General features: G+C 51.1%; 1 protein-coding gene across 1 annotated transcript in view; it reads right to left on the minus strand.

Annotated features, from left to right (window-relative positions):
- Positions 1-4,202: 4,202 nt before the first annotated feature.
- Positions 4,203-22,594, minus strand: part of LOC135532913 (neurotrypsin-like) — a gene marked incomplete at its 5' end in the record, with an annotated part of 40,049 nt that continues 21,657 nt past the window's right edge. Inside the window, 2 exons of the mRNA XM_064960344.1 lie at positions 4,203-7,509; positions 10,354-10,649. Of these exons, the coding sequence (XP_064816416.1) occupies positions 7,199-7,509; positions 10,354-10,649 (607 nt within the window). The remainder of the gene's footprint in view (positions 7,510-10,353; positions 10,650-22,594) is intronic.

A 22,594-nucleotide genomic window follows, 5' to 3' on the forward strand; every position in this document is an offset into this window, starting at 1 on the left:
CTCGACCCACTCAGTTTCCCACCACAAAACACCAGGACATGTCTAGCCAGTCTGTCTATGGGTACCAGGGTTCCGCACGACCCACTCAGTTTCCCACCACAAAACACCAGAACATGTCTAGCCAGTCTGTCTATGGGTACCAGGGTTCCGCTCGACCCACTCAGTTTCCCACCACAAAACACCAGGACATGTCTAGCCAGTCTGTCTATGGGTACCAGGGTTCCGCTCGACCCACTCAGTTTCCCACCACAAAAAAACAGAACATGTCAGAAAAGATTAGAACCAGCTCTCCTGCTTCAGCTCTCTAATTATATGTTCAATATTACAATTATTAATATTAAAATGAGAGTTAATTTCACATAACAGGGTTGACCTTAAAATAAGGGACATTTGTATATACATATATATATATTTATAAACGTTTTTCAAGTAAAAAATGTATTGGTCACGTGTGCCGAATACAACAGGTGTAAACTCTACAGTGAATTGTTTACTTACGAGTCCATTCCCAACAACGCCTTAAAATGAATCACTACTCACATTAAATAGAAAAAGTATCTTCAGAAATGACAATGTCAAAGTTACAAAGCAACTAGGACTTTACAATAATCGTGAAAACCTTGAAGAAATGTTGGGGTTCAGTGGGTTAAAATCATCCAGGAAGTTTATTTATTTTTTTAATGAACATTTATCTAACTAGGCAAGTCAGTTAAGAATAAATTGTTTTTTACAATGACGGCCTCACCCGGCCAAACTCTAACCCGTACGACGCTGGGCCAATTGTGCACCGCCCTATGTCAGATGGTGCACAGAGGGTCATGTCACAATGCAGGCGGTGCACAGAGGGTCATGTCACAATGCAGGCGGTGCACAGAGGGTCATGTCACAATGCAGGCGGTGCACAGAGGGTCATGTCACAATGCAGACGGTGCACAGAGGGTCATGTCACAATGCAGGCGGTGCACAGAGGGTCATGTCACAATGCAGACGGTGCACAGAGGGTCATGTCACAATGCTGAATTTTGGCACTTTTAATATTAAAAATCTGATATTGAATTATCCATGTGGTCTATATTAAAAGGACATTGCTTTGAATATAACAGGATTTTAAAATCAATATTGGTGCACATTTTCTACTTAAAATATCACAGGGACAATAGGCAGTCATTTGATGGAACGACCCAGCTCCTGCTTTACATAGAAGAATGACCTTTGACCCCAGACACTGATGATATACTGTATCCTAATAACAATAATATGCCATTCAGCCGAAGCTTTCATCCAGAGAGACTTGCTGCACCCCATTACACTGATCTAAGGTCAGTAAAAAAGGTTTATCTAGAGAGACTGCACCCTATTACACTGATCTAATGTCAGTAAAAGGGTTTATCCAGAGAGACTGCACCCCATTACACTGATCTAAGGTCAGTAAAAGGGTTTATCTAAAGAGACTGCACCCCATTACACTGATCTAAGGTCAGTAAAAGGGTTTATCCAGAGAGACTGCACCCCATTACACTGATCTAAGGTCAGTAAAAAGGTTTATCCAGAGAGACTGCACCCCATTACACTGATCTAAGGTCAGTAAAAGGGTTTATCCAGAGAGACTGCACCCCATTACACTGATCTAAGGTCAGTAAAAAGGTTTATCTAGAGAGACTGCACCCCATTACACTGATCTAAGGTCAGTAAAAAGGTTTATCTAGAGAGACTGCACCCCATTACACTGATCTAAGGTCAGTAAAAGGGTTAATCCAAAGAGACTGCACCCTATTACACTGATCTAATGTCAGTAAAAGGGTTTATCCAGAGAGACTGCACCCCATTACACTGATCTAAGGTCAGTAAAAGGGTTTATCCAGAGAGACTGCACCCCATTACACTGATCTAAGGTCAGTAAAAGGGTTTATAAGGTAAGAGAGAGAGGGATGGAGGGTTAGATGGAGAGATGGAGGGTTAGATGGAGAGATGGAGGGAGAGATGGAGGGAGAGACGAAGGGAGAGATGGAGAGATGGAGGGATAGATGGAGGGGGAGACAAAGGGAGAGATAGAGGGATAGATGGAGAGATGAAGGGAGAGACCAAGGGAGAAATAGAGGGATAGATGGAGAGATGGAGGGAGAGACGAATGGATAGATGGATAGATGGAGAGATGAAGGGATAGATGGAGGGAGAGATAGAGGGAGAGATAGAGGGATAGATGGAGGGAGAGATAGAGGGAGAGATAGAGGGAGAGATAGAGGGATAGATGGAGGGAGAGATAGAGGGAGAGATAGAGGGATAGATGGAGGGAGAGATAGAGGGAGAGATAGAGGGATAGATGGAGGGAGAGATAGAGGGAGAGATAGAGGGATAGATGGAGGGAGAGATGGAGGGATAGATGGAGGGAGAGATGGAGGGATAGATGGAGGGAGAGATGGAGGGATAGATGGAGGGAGAGATAGAGGGAGAGATAGAGGGATAGATGGAGGGAGAGATGGAGGGATAGATGGAGGGAGAGATGGAGGGATAGATGGAGGAAGAGATGGAGAGATGGAGGGATAGATGGAGAGATGGAGGGATAGAGGGATGGAGGGAGAGATAGAGGGATGGATGAAGGGAGAGACGGAGGGAGAGATGGAGAGATGGAAGGATGTTTTTAAAGTGTTCTGTACGTAACACTTCTGTGAACAGTGGCCAGTCTATCACACCCTAGTGAAGGGAGAGATGGAGGGAGAGATAGAGGGAGAGATGGAGGGATAGATGGAGGGAGAGATAGAGGGATAGATGGAGGGATAGATGGAGGGAGAGATAGAGGGATGGTAACACTTCTGTGAACAGTGGCCCGTCTATCACACCCTAGTGAAGGGAGAGTCTAACACAAAGGCCTGCTTTGTCCACAGCTCTGAACTGTGTGTCTGCTTATTCAGCAAACACACACACACACACACACACACACACACACACACACACACACACACACACACACACACACACACACACACACACACACACACACACACACACACACACACACACACACAATGACTGTCTTTCCACAAGGCATTGTTTGACAGAGTAGTGCTAAGTGCAGTGTGTGTGGTCATTCCTGTAGATATTGTTTGACAGAGTAGTGCTGTGTTAAAGAGAGAGAACTAAGATAGGTTTGTTGTTCAGACTAACATTTGGTACTAAACTACAGCATATCTGGGAAAGACAGGGTATATAGACGGGGTGAAAGATATATATATATCTCCATAGAGAGAGAGAGAGAGAGAGAGAGAGAGAGAGAGAGAGAGAGATGGATGAGGGGGTTAAGAGAAAGAGACGACAGAGAAAGACAGAGAGAACGAGAGAGAGAGAAAGAGAGAGAGAATGAGAGAGAGAGAGAGAGAGATGGATGAGGGGGTTAAGAGAAAGAGACGACAGAGAAAGACAGAGAGAATGAGAGAGAGAGAAAGAGAGAGAATATGAGAGAGAGAGAGAGAAAAAGAGAGAGAATGAGAGAGAGAGAGAGAAAGAGAGAGAGAGAGAGAGAGAGAGAGAGAGAGAGAGAGAGAGAAAGAGAGAGAGAGACGTAACAACAGGAAGAGAGGAGTAGCTTGTATTCTGACAGGAAGTGTTTGGATGTGTTAGGATCCTAAATGATAACAGGAAGTGTTAGGATCCTAAATGATATAACAGGATGTGTTAGGGTTAGCATCCTAAATGGGCCCCTAGCCCTGATGAGGCAACAGTCCATTGAGTCAACACAGACAGGGTTAGCATCCTAAATGGGCCCCTAGTCCTGGTGTAGTACAGTACATTGAGTCAACACAGACAGGGTTAGCATCCTAAATGGGCCCCTAGTCCTGATGTAGTACAGTACATTGAGTCAACACAGACAGGGTTAGCATCCTAAATGGGCCCCTAGTCCTGGTGTAGTACAGTACATTGAGTCAACACAGACAGGGTTAGCATCCTAAATGGGCCCCTAGTCCTGATGTAGTACAGTACATTGAGTCAACACAGACAGGGTTAGCATCCTAAATGGGCCCCTAGTCCTGGTGTAGTACAGTACATTGAGTCAACACAGACAGGGTTAGCATCCTAAATGGGCCCCTAGTCCTGGTGTAGTACAGTACATTGAGTCAACACAGACAGGGTTAGCATCCTAAATGGGCCCCTTGTCCTGATGAGCCAACTGTACATTGAGTCAACACAGACAGGGTTAGCATCCTAAATGGGCCCCTAGTCCTGGTGTAGTACAGTACATTGAGTCAACACAGACAGGGTTAGCATCCTAAATGGGCCCCTAGTCCTGATGTAGTACAGTACATTGAGTCAACACAGACAGGGTTAGCATCCTAAGTGGGCCCCTAGTCCTGGTGTAGTACAGTACATTGAGCCAACACAGACAGGGTTAGCATCCTAAATGGGCCCCTAGTCCTGGTGTAGTACAGTACATTGAGTCAACACAGACAGGGTTAGCATCCTAAATGGGCCCCTAGTCCTTACGTACAGTGCCTTGCGAAAGTATTAGGCCCCCTTGAACTTTGCGACCTTTTGCCACATTTCAGGCTTCAAACATAAAGATATAAAACTGTATTTTTTTTGTGAAGAATCAACAACATGTGGGACAAAATCATGAAGTGGAACGACATTTATTGGATATTTCAAACTTTTTTAACAAATCAAAAACTGAAAAATTGGGCGTGCAAAATTATTATACTATATAGGGAATAGGGTGCTATAAAGGTAGTGCACTATATAGGGAATAGGGTTCTGGTCTAAAGTAGTGCACTATATAGGGAATAGGGCTCTGGTCTATAGTGGGTGCTATAAAGGTAGTGCACTATATAGGGAATAGGGTTCTATAAAGGTAGTGCACTATATAGGGAATAGGGTGCTATAAAGGTAGTGCACTATATAGGGAATAGGGTTCTATAAAGGTAGTGCACTATATAGGGAATATGGCTCTGGTCTAAAGTAGTGCACTATATAGGGAATAGGGCTCTGGTCTATAGTGGGTGCTATAAAGGTAGTGCACTATATAGGGAATAGGGTTCTATAAAGGTAGTGCACTATATAGGGAATAGGGTTCTATAAAGGTAGTGCACTATATAGGGAATATGGCTCTGGTATAATGTAGTGCACTATATAGGAAATAGGGTCTTTAGTGGTACCACTATATAGGGAATAGGGCTCTGGTCTAAAGTAGTGCACTATATAGGGAATAGGGCTCTGGTCTAAAGTAGTGCACTATATAGGGAATAGGGTGCTATAAAGGTTGTGCACTATATAGGGAATAGGGCTCTGGTCTAAAGTAGTGCACTATATAGGGAATAGGGTGCTATAAAGGTAGTGCACTACAGTATATAGGGAATAGGGCTCTTGTCTAAAGTAGTGCACTATATAGGGAATAGGGTGCTATAAAGGTAGTGCACTATATAGGGAATAGGGTTCTATAAAGGTAGTGCACTATATAGGGAATAGGGTTCTATAAAGGTAGTGCACTATATAGGGAATAGGGTTCTATAAAGGTAGTGCACTATATAGGGAATAGGGTTCTATAAAGGTAGTGCACTATATAGGGAATAGGGCTCTGGTCTAAAGTAGTGCACTATATAGGGAATAGGGTTCTATAAAGGTAGTGCACTATATAGGGAATAGGGTGCTATAAAGGTAGTGCACTATATAGGGAATAGGGTTCTGGTCTAAAGTAGTGCACCTATAAAGTAGTGCACTATATAGGGAATAGGGTGCCATCTGAATCCGTTTGATCAACAGTTCAGCTGTCGGACTCGGAGGGTGAACAGTAAACAACAACAGATCCAATCAGATTGTATTAGTCACATGCTTTGTAAACAACAGGTGTAGAGTAACAGCAGAATGCTGACTGACAGCAGTACCTCAGTGTAAATCTCCACCTTCTCCTTCACAGTACGAAGGAGACTCAGTCATGTTGTCGTGTGTGTGTGTGTGTGTGTGTGTGTGTGTGTGTGTGTGTGTGTGTGTGTGTGTGTGTGTGTGTGTGTGTGTGTGTGTGTGTGTGTGTGTGTGTGTGTGTGTGTGTGTGTGTGTGTGTGTCCCTGTGCCTCTGGTCCCCGTCGTTCCCCTAGGAGTCGGATGTCAACAACAATGTGCTGTACCTGTAGTTGCTTTCATCAGGTCATTTATAGAACAATAGAAAACATTTTAGACTGGTTGTCTGGGATGTGTTCGTTAGTCCACACCGTAGCAAAGCAACAACACATTCTCAGATTACGTCTTGTTAAGAATCTCCACTGTTCATCAAACCAGGAGTTGATTTAACCTTAAATAGTGTCGCCTCAAAAGGGTTCAATTAAATAAGTGCTGATAAAGAGGAGTTGAGATTGTGTTCAGTAGAGGAGAGAGGGAACGAGGAGGAAGAGAGAGAGAGGGAACAAGGAGGAAGAGAGAGAGGGAATGAGGAGGAGGAGGAGGAGAGAGAGGGAATGAGGCGGAAGAGAGAGAGAGGGAACAAGGAGGAAGAGAGAGAGGGAACGAGGAGGATGAGAGAGAAGGAACGAGGAGGAAGAGAGAGAGAGGGAACAAGGAGGAGGAGAGAGAGGGAATGAGGAGGAGGAGGAGGAGGAGAGAGAGGGAATGAGGAGGAAGAGAGAGAGAGGGAACAAGGAGGAAGAGAGAGAGGGAACGAGGAGGATGAGAGAGAGGGAACGAGGAGGAAGAGAGAGAGAGGGAACGAGGAGGGGGAGGAGGAGAGAGGGAACGAGGAGGGGAGGAGGAGAGAGAGGGAACGAGGAGGAAGAGAGAGAGGGAATGAGGAGGAGGAGGAGGAGAGAGAGGGAACAAGGAGGAAGAGAGAGAGGGAACAAGGAGGAGGAGGAGAGGGGAAAGCAGAGAGAGAGAGAGGGAACGAGGAGGAAGAGAGAGAGGGAATGAGGAGGAGGAGGAGAGGGGAAAGCAGAGAGAGAGAGAGAGGGGGTAAAGGGGGGAGGGGTAGATATGAACGAGAGACCGGGGTGAGATTGGTCAAGCCTTTCAACTGGTTTGAAACCACTTATTTTACTGACCAATCAAATCACAAGCTCCAAATATAGTCCTTCTCAATTGGCCAGTCCGTTATCTACCACTATCTCACATTGGCTGTCATCTCTTCATGCCCTTATCCCAATGTCCAATCACCTTGCAAATCCACTTCCTATATTCTTCCCATTGTCCAATCACCTTGACGATCCCAGTTCCTGTATCCCTCTCATTGTCCAATCACCTTGTGTATCCAGGGTGTGAAGGCGGAGACTTTAGTGTAGACGCCAGGTGAGTGTTGCGTGCGACAGGAGTGACCCCACGAGGTCACACCGTACACGACCCACCCTCCGCCCGGACGCTCACACACCAACGGGCCGCCGCTGTCTCCACGGCAACTGTCCACGCGGCGCTCCGATTGGCCGTCTGTCCCGGCGCAGAGCATGCGGCTAGTGAAGGCTCCGTGGTAACGCTGTTGGCAGTGACGACGAGGGAGGAGGGAGAGAGGAGCCTGTTGGAGGGTCTTAGAGTAGGACCGACCTGGAGGACAGGGAGAGACGATTATCATTACACTGGGCCTTAAATATGTTTAATCAGACGATTCACATTCAACTGGTCCTTTAATCTGTTTAATCAGACGATTCACATTCAACTGGTCCTTTAATCACTAACACCCCCACAGATCTTCCCCACTAAATCACCTACTAACACTCCCCTGGTCTTCCACACTAAATCACCCCCTGGTCTTCCACACTAGATCATCCCCCTGGTCTTCCACACTAAATCACCCACTACACCCCCCTCATCTTCCACACTAAATCACCCACTAAACCCCCCCTTATCTTCCACACTAAATCACCCACTAACATCCCCCTGGTCTTCCCCACTAACACCCCCCTGGTCTTCCACACTAAATCACACACTAACACCCCCTCATCTTCCACACTAAATCACCCACTAACACCCCCCTATCTTCCACACTAAATCACCCACTAACACCCCCTGGTCTTCCACACTAAATCACCAACTAACATCCCCCTCGTCTTCCACACTAAATCACCCACTAACACCCCCTCTTCTTCCACACTAAATCACCCACTAACAACCCCCTCGTCTTCCACACTAAATCACCCACTGACACCCCCCTCATCTTCCACACTAAATCACCCACTAACACCCCCTGGTCTTCCACACTAAATCACCCACTAACACCCCCCTGGTCTTCCACACTAAATCACCCACTAACACCCCCTGGTCTTCCACACTAAATCACCCACTAACACCCCCTGGTCTTCCACACTAAATCACCCACTAACACCCCTGGTCTTCCACACTAAATCACCCACTGACACCCCCCTCATCTTGCACACTAAATCACCCACTAACACCCCCCTGGTCTTCCACACTAAGTCACCCACTAACACCCCCCTCATTTTCCACACTAAATCACCCACTAACACCCCCCTGGTCTTCCACACTAAATCACCCACTAACATCCCCCTAATCTTCCACACTAACACCCCCTCATTTTCCACACTAAATCACCCACTAACAACCCCTCGTCTTCCACACTAAATCACCCACTAACACCCCCTCATCTTCCACACTAAATCACCCACTAACATCCCCCATCTTCCACACTAAATCACCCACTAACACCCCCCCATCTTTCCCACTAAATCACCCACTAACACCACCCTGGTCTTCCCCACTAACACCCCCTGGTCTTCCACACTAAATCACCCACTAACACCCCCTCATCTTCCACACTAAATCACCCACTAACACCCCCTGATCTTACACACTAAATCACCCACTGACACCCCCTGGTCTTCCACACTAAATGACCCACTAACACCCCCTCATCTTCCACACTAAATCACCGACTAACACCCCCCTGGTCTTCCACACTAAATTACCCACTAACATCCCCCTGGTCTTCAACAACAAATCACCCACTAACACCCCCCTCATCTTCCACACTAAATCACCCACTAACATCCCCCTGGTCTTCCCCACTAACACCCCCTCATCTTCCTCACTAAATCACCCACTAACACCACCCTGGTCTTCCACACTAAATCACCCACTACACCACCCTGGTCTTTCACACTAAATCACCCCCCTCATCTTCCACACTAAATCACCCCCCTGGTCTTCCACACTAAATCACCCACTAACATCCCCCTGGTCTTCCCCACTAACACCCCCCTCATCTTCCACACTAAATCACCCACTAACACCCACCTGGTGTTTCACACTAAATCACCCCCCTCATCTTCCACACTAAATCACCCCCCTGGTCTTCCACACTAAATCACCCACTAACACCCCCCTCATCTTCCACACTAAATCACCCCAAATGGTCTTCCACGCTAAATCACCCCCCTGGTCTTCCACACTAAATCACCCACTAACATCCCCCTGATCTTGCCCACTAACACCCCCTCATCTTCCACACGAAATCACCCACTAACACCCCCTATCTTCCACACTAAATGACCCACTAAACCCCCCTGGTCGTTCACACTAAATCACCCCCTCATCTTCCACACTAAATCACCCACTAACACCCCCTGGTCTTCCACAATAAATCACCCACTAACACCCCCTCATCTTCCACACTAAATCACCCACTAACACCCCCTGGTCTTCCACACTAAATCACCCACTAACACCCCCTCATCTTCCACACTAAATCACCCACTAACACCCCCGCGTCTTCCACACTAAATCACCCACTAACACCCCCTGGTCTTCCACACTAAATCACCCACTATCACCCCCTCATCTACCACACTAAATCACCCCTTGGTCTTCCACGCTAAATCACCCCCCTGGTCTTCCACACTAAATCACCCACTAACACCCCCCTCATCTTCCACACTAAATCACCCACTAACACCCCCCTCATCTTCCACACTAAATCACCCACTAACACCCCCGCGTCTTCCACACTAAATCACCCACTAACACCCCCCTGGTCTTCCACACTAAATCACCCACTATCACCCCCCTCATCTACCACACTAAATCACCCCTTGGTCTTCCACGCTAAATCACCCCCTGGTCTTCCACACTAAATCACCCACTAACACCCCCTCATCTTCCACACTAAATCACCCACTAACACCCCCTCATCTTCCACACTAAATCTCCGACTAACACCCCCTGGTCTTCCACACTAAATCACCCACTAACACCCCCTCGTCTTCCACACTAAATCCCCCCCCTCTCACCTGTGTCCCCCCATCTCACCTGTGCCCCCCCCCCCATCTCACCTGTGCCCCCCCCATCTCACCTGTGTCCCCCCCATCTCACCTGTGTCCCCCCCCCATCTCACCTGTGCCCCCCCCCATCTCACCTGTGCCCCCCCCATCTCACCTGTGTCCCCCCAGCCTGTGATGTGACAGTTGGAAGCCTGTTTCAGGACTCTCTCCTTGCGTAGCGGCAGACAGGCGGGCAGAACGTGCCGACTGAACGCCACACATCGACCGCGGCCCTTCCCCGCCACTCCCGGCGACAGACGCACCAAGGCCAGGTCGTAGTCGTTGCTGTGGGAACGGTAGCTAGGGTGCAGGACGATCTGATCGACGGCGTACTCCTCCTCAAACTCCTCGGGAACCAGAGAATGGTAATCCCCAACCCTCACCTTGTACTGTTTAGTACTGTTACCATCCCTGGGGGAGAGAGAGGAGAGTTATCCAGAGAATGGTAATCCCCAACCCTCACCTAGTACTGTTTAGTACTGTTACCATCCCTGGGGGAGAGAGAGGAGAGTTAACCAGAGAATGGTAATCCCCAACCCTCACCTAGTACTGTTACCATCCCTGGGGGAGAGAGAGGAGAGTTAACCAGAGAATGGTAATCCCAACCCTCACCTAGTACTGTTACCATCCCTGGAGGAGAGAGAGGAGAGTTAACCAGAGAATGGTAATCCCCAACCCTCATCTAGTACTGTTACCATCCCTGGAGGAGAGAGAGGAGAGTTAACAAGAGAATGGCAATCCCCAACCCTCATCTAGTACTGTTACCATCCCTGGGGGAGAGAGAGGAGAGTTAACCAGAGAATGGTAATCCCCAACCCTCACCTAGTACTGTTTAGTACTGTTACCATCCCTGGAGGAGAGAGAGGAGAGGTAACCAGAGAATGGCAATCCCCAACCCTCACCTAGTACTGTTTAGTACTGTTACCATCACTGGAGGAGAGAGAGGAGAGTTAACCAGAGAATGGTAATCCCCAACCCTCACCTAGTACTGTTACAATCCCTGGAGGAGAGAGAGGAGAGAGGAGAGGAGAGAGAGGAGAGGTGCAGTAGAGAGAAGGGGAGTGAAGGGAGGAGAGAGGAGAGGAGAGAGAAGAGAGGAGAGAGAGGAGAGAGGAGAGGTGCAGTAGAGTGAAGGTGAGTGAAGGGAGAGAGAGGAGAGGAGAGAGAGGAGAGGAGAGAGAGGAGAGGAGAGAGGAGAGGTGCAGTAGAGTGAAGGGGAGTGAAGGGAGAGAGAGGAGAGGAGAGGTGCAGTAGAGTGAAGGGGAGTGAAGGGAGAGAGAGGAGAGGAGAGAGGAGAGGTGCAGTAGAGTGAAGGGGAGTGAAGGGAGAGAGAGGAGAGGAGAGAGAAGAGAAGGGAGAGGAGAGAGAAGAGAAGGGAGAGGAGAGAGAAGAGAGGAGGAGAAGAGAGGAGAGGAGAGGAGGAGAGGAGAAGAGAGGAGAGGAGGAGAAGAGAGGAGGAGAAGAGAGGAGAGGAGGAGAAGAGAGGAGGAGAAGAGAGGAGAGGAGAGGAGGAGAGGAGAGGAGAGGAGGAGAAGAGAGGAGAGGAGAGAGAAGAGAGGAGAGGAGGAGAAGAGAGGAGGAGAAGAGAGGAGAGGAGAGAGGGAGAGGAGAGGAGGAGAGGGAGAGGAGGAGAAGAGAGGAGAGGAGAGGAGGAGAGGGAGAGGAGAGGAGGAGAAGAGAGGGAGAGGAGAGAGAGAGAGGAGAGGAGGAGAAGAGAGGAGGAGAAGAGAGGAGAGGGAGGAGGAGGAGAGGAGAGGAGAGGAGGAGAGGAGAGGAGGAGAAGAGAGGAGAGGAGAGAGAAGAGAGGAGAGGAGGAGAAGAGAGGAGAGGAGGAGAAGAGAGGAGGAGAAGAGAGGAGAGAAGAGGAGGAGAGGAGAGGGAGAGGAGAGGAGAGGAGAGGAGGAGAGGGAGAGGAGGAGAGGAGAGGAAGAGAAGAGAAGAGAGGAGAGGAAGAGAGGAGAGGAGGAGAAGAGAGGAGGAGAGGAAGAGAGGAGAGGAGAGGAAGAGAGGAGAGGAGGAGAAGAGAGGAGAGGAGGAGAAGAGAAGAGAGGAGAGGAGGAGAAGAGAGGAGAGGAAGAGAGGAGAGGAGGAGAAGAGAGGAGGAGAGGAAGAGAGGAGAGGATAGGAAGAGAGGAGAGGAGGAGAGGAGAAGAGAGGAGAGGAGGAGAAGAGAGGAGAGGAGGAGAGGAGAGGAGAGGAGAGGAGGAGAAGAGAAGAGAGGAGAGGAGGAGCAGAGAGGGAGAGGAGGAGAAGAGAAGAGAGGAGGAGGAGGGAGAAGAGAGGGAGAGGAGGAGAAGAGAAGAGAGGAGAGGAGGAGAAGAGAGGAGAGGAGAGGAGAAGAGAGGAGAGGAGGAGAAGAGAGGAGAGGAGAGGAGAGGAGGAGAGGAGGAGAGAGGGAGAGGGAGGAGAAGAGAGAGGAGGAGAAGAGAGGAGAGGAGGAGAAGAGAGGAGAGGAGGAGAAGAGAGGAGAGGAGAGGAAGAGAGGAGAGGAAGAGAGGAGAGGAGGAGAAGAGAGGAGAGGAGGAGAGGAGGAGAAGAGAGGAGAGGAGAGGAAGAGAGGAGAGGAGGAGAGGAGAGGAAGAGAGGAGAGGAAGAGAGGAGAGGAGAGGAGGAGAAGAGAGGAGGAGAGGAGAGGAGGAGCCTTCCTGCCAAACCCCGTCTCCTGTTACAAAAACACAGATTGTTCCAGAAACAGAACTTGACCCGGGAATCTGACGACTTCCCTGTCAGAACTTTCTACCACACAGAGATCACACAGACACAGGGATCACCACACAGATAGAGCTCACACAGACACAGGGATCACCACACAGATAGAGCTCACACAGACACAGGGATCACCACACAGATAGAGCTCACACAGACACAGGGATCATTCCACAGCAGAACACATTAAACAGGACACAGTCCCCCCTACTCTGGGTGACAGACCATCAGATCTACAGTCCCTCCTACTCTGGGTGACAGACCATCAGATCTACAACAGGACACAGTCCCCCCTACTCTGGGTGACAGACCATCAGATCTACAGTCCCCCCTACTCTGGGTGACAGACCATCAGATCTACAGTCCCCCTACTCTGGGTGACAGACCATCAGATCCACAGTCCCCCTACTCTGGGTGACAGACCATCAGATCTACAGTCCCCCTACTCTGGGTGACAGACCATCAGATCCACAGTCCCCCCTACTCTGGGTGACAGACCATCAGATCCACAGTCCCTCCTACTCTGGGTGACAGACCATCAGATCTACAGTCCCCCTACTCTGGGTGACAGACCATCAGATCCACAGTCCCCCCTACTCTGGGTGACAGACCATCAGATCCACAGTCCCCCCTACTCTGGGTGACAGACCATCAGATCCACAGTCCCCCCTACTCTGGGTGACAGACCATCAGATCCACAGCAGAACACAGTCCCCCCTACTCTGGGTGACAGACCATCAGATCTACAGTCCCCCCTACTCTGGGTGACAGACCATCAGATCTACAGTCCCTCCTACTCTGGGTGACAGACCATCAGATCTACAGCAGGACACATTAAACAGGACACAGTCCCCCTACTCTGGGTGACAGACCATCAGATCCACAGTCCCCCCTACTCTGGGTGAGAGACCATCAGATCCACAGTCCCTCCTACTCTGGGTGAGAGACCATCAGATCCACAGTCCCTCCTACTCTGGGTGAGAGACCATCAGATCCACAGTCCCCCCTACTCTGGGTGACAGACCATCAGATCTACAGTCCCCCCTACTCTGGGTGACAGACCATCAGATCTACAGTCCCTCCTACTCTGGGTGACAGACCATCAGATCCACAGCAGGATACATTAAACAGGACACAGTCCCCCTACTCTGGGTGACCGACCATCAGATCCACAGTCCCCCCTACTCTGGGTGACAGACCATCAGATCTACAACAGGACACAGTCCCCCTACTCTGGGTGACAGACCATCAGATCCACAGTCCCCCTACTCTGGGTGACAGACCATCAGATCTACAACAGGACACAGTCCCCCCTACTCTGGGTGACAGACCATCAGATCCACAGTCCCCCCTACTCTGGGTGACAGACCATCAGATCTACAACAGGACACAGTCCCCCCTACTCTGGGTGACAGACCATCAGATCCACAGTCCCCCCTACTCTGGGTGACAGACCATCAGATCTACAGTCCCCCTACTCTGGGTGACAGACCATCAGATCTACAGTCCCCCCTACTCTGGGTGACAGACCATCAGATCCACAGTCCCCCCTACTCTGGGAGACAGACCATCAGATCCACAGTCCCCCCTACTCTGGGTGACAGACCATCAGATCCACAGTCCCCCCTACTCTGGGTGACAGACCATCAGATCTACAGTCCCCCCTACTCTGGGTGACAGACCATCAGATCCACAGTCCCCCCTACTCTGGGTGACAGACCATCAGATCCACAGGCCCCCTACTCTGGGTGACAGACCATCAGATCCACAGTCCCCCTACTCTGGGTGACAGACCATCAGATCCACAGTCCCCCTACTCTGGGTGACAGACCATCAGATCTACAGCAGAACACATTAAACAGGACACAGTCCCTCCTACTCTGGGTAACAGACCATCAGATCTACAGTCCCCCTACTCTGGGTGACAGACCATCAGATCTACAGTCCCCCTACTCTGGGTGACAGACCATCAGATCCACAGTCCCTCCTACTCTGGGTGACAGACCATCAGATCTACAGTCCCCCTACTCTGGGTGACAGACCATCAGATCCACAGTCCCCCTACTCTGGGTGACAGACCATCAGATCCACAGTCCCCCTACTCTGGGTGACAGACCATCAGATCCACAGTCCCCCTACTCTGGGTGACAGACCATCAGATCTACAGTCCCCCCTACTCTGGGTGACAGACCATCAGATCCACAGTCCCTCCTACTCTGGGTGACAGACCATCAGATCCACAGTCCCCCTACTCTGGGTGACAGACCATCAGATCCACAGTCCCCCTACTCTGGGTGACAGACCATCAGATCCACAGTCCCCCTACTCTGGGTGACAGACCATCAGATCTACAGCAGAACACATTAAACAGGACACAGTCCCCCCTACTCTGGGTGACAGACCATCAGATCTACAGTAGGACACATTAAACAGGACACAGTCCCCCCTACTCTGGGTGACAGACCATCAGATCTACAGTCCCCCCTACTCTGGGTGACAGACCATCAGATCTACAGCAGAACACATTAAACAGGACACAGTCCCCCCTACTCTGGGTGACAGACCATCAGATCTACAGTCCCCCTACTCTGGGTGACAGACCATCAGATCTACAGTCCCTCCTACTCTGGGTGACAGACCATCAGATCTACAGTCCCCCCTACTCTGGGTGAGAGACCATCAGATCTACAGTCCCTCCTACTCTGGGTGACAGACCATCAGATCCACAGTCCCCCTACTCTGGGTGACAGACCATCAGATCCACAGTCCCCCTACTCTGGGTGACAGACCATCAGATCTACAGTCCCCCTACTCTGGGTGACAGACCATCAGATCTACAGTCCCTCCTACTCTGGGTGACAGACCATCAGATCTACAGTCCCCCTACTCTGGGTGACAGACCATCAGATCTACAGCAGAACACATTAAACAGGACACAGTCCCCCTACTCTGGGTGACAGACCATCAGATCCACAGTCCCCCTACTCTGGGTGACAGACCATCAGATCTACAGTCCCCCCTACTCTGGGTGACAGACCATCAGATCTACAGTCCCCCCTACTCTGGGTGACAGACCATCAGATCTACAGCAGAACACATTAAACAGGACACAGTCCCCCCCTACTCTGGGTGACAGACCATCAGATCTACAGCAGAACACATTAAACAGGACACAGTCCCCCCTACTCTGGGTGACAGACCATCAGATCTACAGCAGAACACATTAAACAGGACACAGTCCCCCCTACTCTGGGTGACAGACCATCAGATCTACAGTAGGACACATTAAACAGGACACAGTCCCTCCTACTCTGGGTGACAGACCATCAGATCCACAGTCCCCCTACTCTGGGTGACAGACCATCAGATCCACAGTCCCCCTACTCTGGGTGACAGACCATCAGATCCACAGTCCCCCTACTCTGGGTGACAGACCATCAGATCTACAGTCCCCCTACTCTGGGTGACAGACCATCAGATCCACAGTCCCCCTACTCTGGGTGACAGACCATCAGATCCACAGGCCCCCTACTCTGGGTGACAGACCATCAGATCTACAGTCCCCCTACTCTGGGTGACAGACCATCAGATCTACAGTCCCTCCTACTCTGGGTGACAGACCATCAGATCTACAGTCCCCCCTACTCTGGGTGACAGACCATCAGATCTACAGTCCCTCCTACTCTGGGTGACAGACCATCAGATCTACAGCAGAACACATTAAACAGGACACAGTCCCCCCTACTCTGGGTGACAGACCATCAGATCTACAGTCCCCCTACTCTGGGTGACAGACCATCAGATCCACAGTCCCCCTACTCTGGGTGACAGACCATCAGATCCACAGTCCCCCCTACTCTGGGTGACAGACCATCAGATCCACAGCAGAACACATTAAACAGGACACAGTCCCCCCTACTCTGGGTGACAGACCATCAGATCCACAGTCCCCCCTACTCTGGGTGACAGACCATCAGATCCACAGTCCCTCCTACTCTGGGTGACAGACCATCAGATCTACAGCAGGACACATTAAACAGGACACAGTCCCTCCTACTCTGGGTGACAGACCATCAGATCTACAGTCCCCCCTACTCTGGGTGACAGACCATCAGATCCACAGTCCCCCCTACTCTGGGTGACAGACCATCAGATCCACAGTCCCCCCTACTCTGGGTGACAGACCATCATATCCACAGTCCCCCCTACTCTGGGTGACAGACCATCAGATCTACAGTCCCCCTACTCTGGGTGACAGACCATCAGATCCACAGTCCCCCCTACTCTGGGTGACAGACCATCAGATCCACAGCAGAACACATTAAACAGGACACAGTCCCCCCTACTCTGGGTGACAGACCATCAGATCCACAGTCCCCCCTACTCTGGGTGACAGACCATCAGATCTACAGTCCCCCTACTCTGGGTGACAGACCATCAGATCTACAGTCCCTCCTACTCTGGGTGACAGACCATCAGATCTACAGCAGGACACATTAAACAGGACACAGTCCCCCCTACTCTGGGTGACAGACCATCTGATCCACAGTCCCCCCTACTCTGGGTGACAGACCATCAGATCCACAGCAGAACACAGTCCCCCCTACTCTGGGTGACAGACCATCAGATCTACAGCAGGACACATTAAACAGGACACAGTCCCCCCTACTCTGGGTGACAGACCATCAGATCCACAGTCCCCCCTACTCTGGGTGACAGACCATCAGATCTACAGTCCCCCCTACTCTGGGTGACAGACCATCAGATCCACAGTCCCCCTACTCTGGGTGACAGACCATCAGATCTACAGTCCCCCCTACTCTGGGTGACAGACCATCAGATCCACAGTCCCCCTACTCTGGGTGACAGACCATCAGATCCACAGTCCCCCCTACTCTGGGTGACAGACCATCAGATCCACAGTCCCCCTACTCTGGGTGACAGACCATCAGATCTACAGTCCCCCTACTCTGGGTGACAGACCATCAGATCTACAGTCCCTCCTACTCTGGGTGACAGACCATCAGATCTACAGCAGAACACATTAAACAGGACACAGTCCCCCCCCTACTCTGGGTGACAGACCATCAGATCTACAGCCCCTCCTACTCTGGGTGACAGACCATCAGATCTACAGTCCCCCTACTCTGGGTGACAGACCATCAGATCCACAGTCCCCCCTACTCTGGGTGACAGACCATCAGATCCACAGTCCCCCTACTCTGGGTGACAGACCATCAGATCCACAGCAGAACACATTAAACAGGACACAGTCCCCCTACTCTGGGTGACAGACCATCAGATCCACAGCAGAACACATTAAACAGGACACAGTCCCCCCTACTCTGGGTGACAGACCATCAGATCCACAGCAGAACACATTAAACAGGACACAGTCCCCCTACTCTGGGTGACAGACCATCAGATCTACAGTCCTCCTACTCTGGGTGACAGACCATCAGATCTACAGTCCCCCCTACTCTGGGTGACAGACCATCAGATCTACAGTCCCCCTACTCTGGGTGACAGACCATCAGATCCACAGTCCCCCCTACTCTGGGTGACAGACCATCAGATCCACAGTCCCCCTACTCTGGGTGACAGACCATCAGATCCACAGTCCCCCCCTACTCTGGGTGACAGACCATCAGATCCACAGCAGAACACATTAAACAGGACACAGTCCCCCTACTCTGGGTGACAGACCATCAGATCCACAGTCCCCCTCTACTCTGGGTGACAGACCATCAGATCTACAGTCCCTCCTACTCTGGGTGACAGACCATCAGATCTACAGCAGAACACATTAAACAGGACACAGTCCCCCCTACTCTGGGTGACAGACCATCAGATCTACAGTCCCTCCTACTCTGGGTGACAGACCATCAGATCCACAGCAGAACACATTAAACAGGACACAGTCCCCCCTACTCTGGGTGACAGACCATCAGATCTACAGTCCCCCCTACTCTGGGTGACAGACCATCAGATCTACAGTCCCCCCTACTCTGGGTGACAGACCATCAGATCCACAGTCCCCCCTACTCTGGGTGACAGACCATCAGATCTACAGTCCCCCTACTCTGGGTGACAGACCATCAGATCTACAGTCCCCCTACTCTGGGTGACAGACCATCAGATCCACAGTCCCCCTACTCTGGGTGACAGACCATCAGATCTACAGTCCCCCTACTCTGGGTGACAGACCATCAGATCCACAGTCCCGCCTACTCTGGGTGACAGACCATCAGATCCACAGCAGAACACATTAAACAGGACACAGTCCCCCTACTCTGGGTGACAGACCATCAGATCTACAGTCCCCCTACTCTGGGTGACAGACCATCAGATCTACAGTCCCCCTACTCTGGGTGACAGACCATCAGATCCACAGTCCCCCCTACTCTGGGTGACAGACCATCAGATCCACAGTCCCCCTACTCTGGGTGACAGACCATCAGATCCACAGTCCCCCTACTCTGGGTGACAGACCATCAGATCTACAGTCCCCCTACTCTGGGTGACAGACCATCAGATCTACAGCCCCCCTACTCTGGGTGACAGACCATCAGATCCACAGTCCCCCTACTCTGGGTGACAGACCATCAGATCTAAAGTCCCCCTACTCTGGGTGACAGACCATCAGATCCACAGTCCCCCCTACTCTGGGTGACAGACCATCAGATCCACAGTCCCCCCTACTCTGGGTGACAGACCATCAGATCTACAGTCCCTCCTACTCTGGGTGACAGACCATCAGATCTACAGCAGAACACATTAAACAGGACACAGTCCCTCCTACTCTGGATGACAGACCATCAGATCTACAGCAGAACACATTAAACAGGACACAGTCCCCCCTACTCTGGGTGACAGACCATCAGATCTACAGTCCCCCCTACTCTGGGTGACAGACCATCAGATCTACAGCAGAACACATTAAACAGGACACAGTCCCCCCTACTCTGGGTGACAGACCATCAGATCTACAGTCCCCCTACTCTGGGTGACAGACCATCAGATCTACAGTCCCCCTACTCTGGGTGACAGACCATCAGATCCACAGTCCCCCCTACTCTGGGTGACAGACCATCAGATCCACAGTCCCCCCTACTCTGGGTGACAGACCATCAGATCCACAGTCCCTCCTACTCTGGGTGACAGACCATCAGATCCACAGTCCCCCTACTCTGGGTGACAGACCATCAGATCCACAGCAGAACACATTAAACAGGACACAGTCCCCCTACTCTGGGTGACAGACCATCAGATCCACAGTCCCCCTACTCTGGGTGACAGACCATCAGATCCACAGTCCCCCTACTCTGGGTGACAGACCATCAGATCCACAGTCCCCCCTACTCTAGGTGACAGACCATCAGATCCACAGTCCCCCTACTCTGGGTGACAGACCATCAGATCCACAGTCCCCCTACTCTGGGTGACAGACCATCAGATCTACAGTAGGACACATTAAACAGGACACAGTCCCCCTACTCTGGGTGACAGACCATCAGATCCACAGTCCCCCTACTCTGGGTGACAGACCATCAGATCCACAGTCCCCCCTACTCTGGGTGACAGACCATCAGATCGACAGTCCCCCCTACTCTGGGTGACAGACCATCTGATCCACAGTCCCCCTACTCTGGGTGACAGACCATCAGATCCACAGTCCCCCTACTCTGGGTGACAGACCATCAGATCTACAGTCCCCCTACTCTGGGTGACAGACCATCAGATCCACAGCAGAACACATTAAACAGGACACAGTCCCCCTACTCTGGGTGACAGACCATCAGATCTACAGTCCCCCCTACTCTGGGTGACAGACCATCAGATCTACAGTCCCCCCTACTCTGGGTGACAGACCATCAGATCCACAGTCCCCCCTACTCTGGGTGACAGACCATCAGATCCACAGCAGAACACATTAAACAGGACACAGTCCCCCCTACTCTGGGTGACAGACCATCAGATCCACAGTCCCCCCTACTCTGGGTGACAGACCATCAGATCCACAGTCCCCCCTACTCTGGGTGACAGACCATCAGATCCACAGTCCCCCCTACTCTGGGTGACAGACCATCAGATCTACAGCAGAACACATTAAACAGGACACAGTCCCCCCTACTCTGGGTGACAGACCATCAGATCTACAGTCCCCCCTACTCTGGGTGACAGACCATCAGATCCACAGTCCCCCCTACTCTGGGTGACAGACCATCAGATCTACAGTCCCCCCTACTCTGGGTGACAGACCATCAGATCTACAGTCCCTCCTACTCTGGGTGACAGACCATCAGATCTACAGTCCCTCCTACTCTGGGTGACAGACCATCAGATCTACAGCAGGACACATTAAACAGGACACAGTCCCCCTACTCTGGGTGACAGACCATCAGATCCACAGTCCCCCTACTCTGGGTGACAGACCATCAGATCCACAGCAGAACACAGTCCCCCTACTCTGGGTGACAGACCATCAGATCCACAGCAGGACACATTAAACAGGACACAGTCCCCCTACTCTGGGTGACAGACCATCAGATCCACAGTCCCCCTACTCTGGGTGACAGACCATCAGATCTACAGTCCCCCTACTCTGGGTGACAGACCATCAGATCCACAGCAGAACACATTAAACAGGACACAGTCCCCCTACTCTGGGTGACAGACCATCAGATCCACAGTCCCCCTACTCTGGGTGACAGACCATCAGATCCACAGTCCCCCTACTCTGGGTGACAGACCATCAGATCTACAGTCCCCCTACTCTGGGTGACAGACCATCAGATCTACAGTCCCTCCTACTCTGGGTGACAGACCATCAGATCTACAGCAGAACACATTAAACAGGACACAGTCCCCCCTACTCTGGGTGACAGACCATCAGATCTACAGTCCCTCCTACTCTGGGTGACAGACCATCTGATCCACAGTCCCCCCTACTCTGGGTGACAGACCATCAGATCCACAGTCCCCCCTACTCTGGGTGACAGACCATCAGATCTACAGTCCCCCCTACTCTGGGTGACAGACCATCAGATCCACAGCAGAACACATTAAACAGGACACAGTCCCCCCTACTCTGGGTGACAGACCATCAGATCCACAGTCCCCCTACTCTGGGTGACAGACCATCAGATCCACAGTCCCCCTACTCTGGGTGACAGACCATCAGATCCACAGTCCCTCCTACTCTGGGTGACAGACCATCAGATCCACAGTCCCCCCTACTCTGGGTGACAGACCATCAGATCCACAGCAGAACACATTAAACAGGACACAGTCCCCCTACTCTGGGTGACAGACCATCAGATCCACAGTCCCCCTACTCTGGGTGACAGACCATCAGATCTACAGTCCCCCTACTCTGGGTGACAGACCATCAGATCTACAGTCCCTCCTACTCTGGGTGACAGACCATCAGATCTACAGCAGGACACATTAAACAGGACACAGTCCCCCCTACTCTGGGTGACAGACCATCTGATCCACAGTCCCCCCTACTCTGGGTGACAGACCATCAGATCCACAGCAGAACACAGTCCCCCACTACTCTGGGTGACAGACCATCAGATCTACAGCAGGACACATTAAACAGGACACAGTCCCCCTACTCTGGGTGACAGACCATCAGATCCACA

Source organism: Oncorhynchus masou, unplaced genomic scaffold, assembly GCF_036934945.1.
Source record: "Oncorhynchus masou masou isolate Uvic2021 unplaced genomic scaffold, UVic_Omas_1.1 unplaced_scaffold_2106, whole genome shotgun sequence".
NCBI lineage: Eukaryota > Metazoa > Chordata > Actinopteri > Salmoniformes > Salmonidae > Oncorhynchus > Oncorhynchus masou.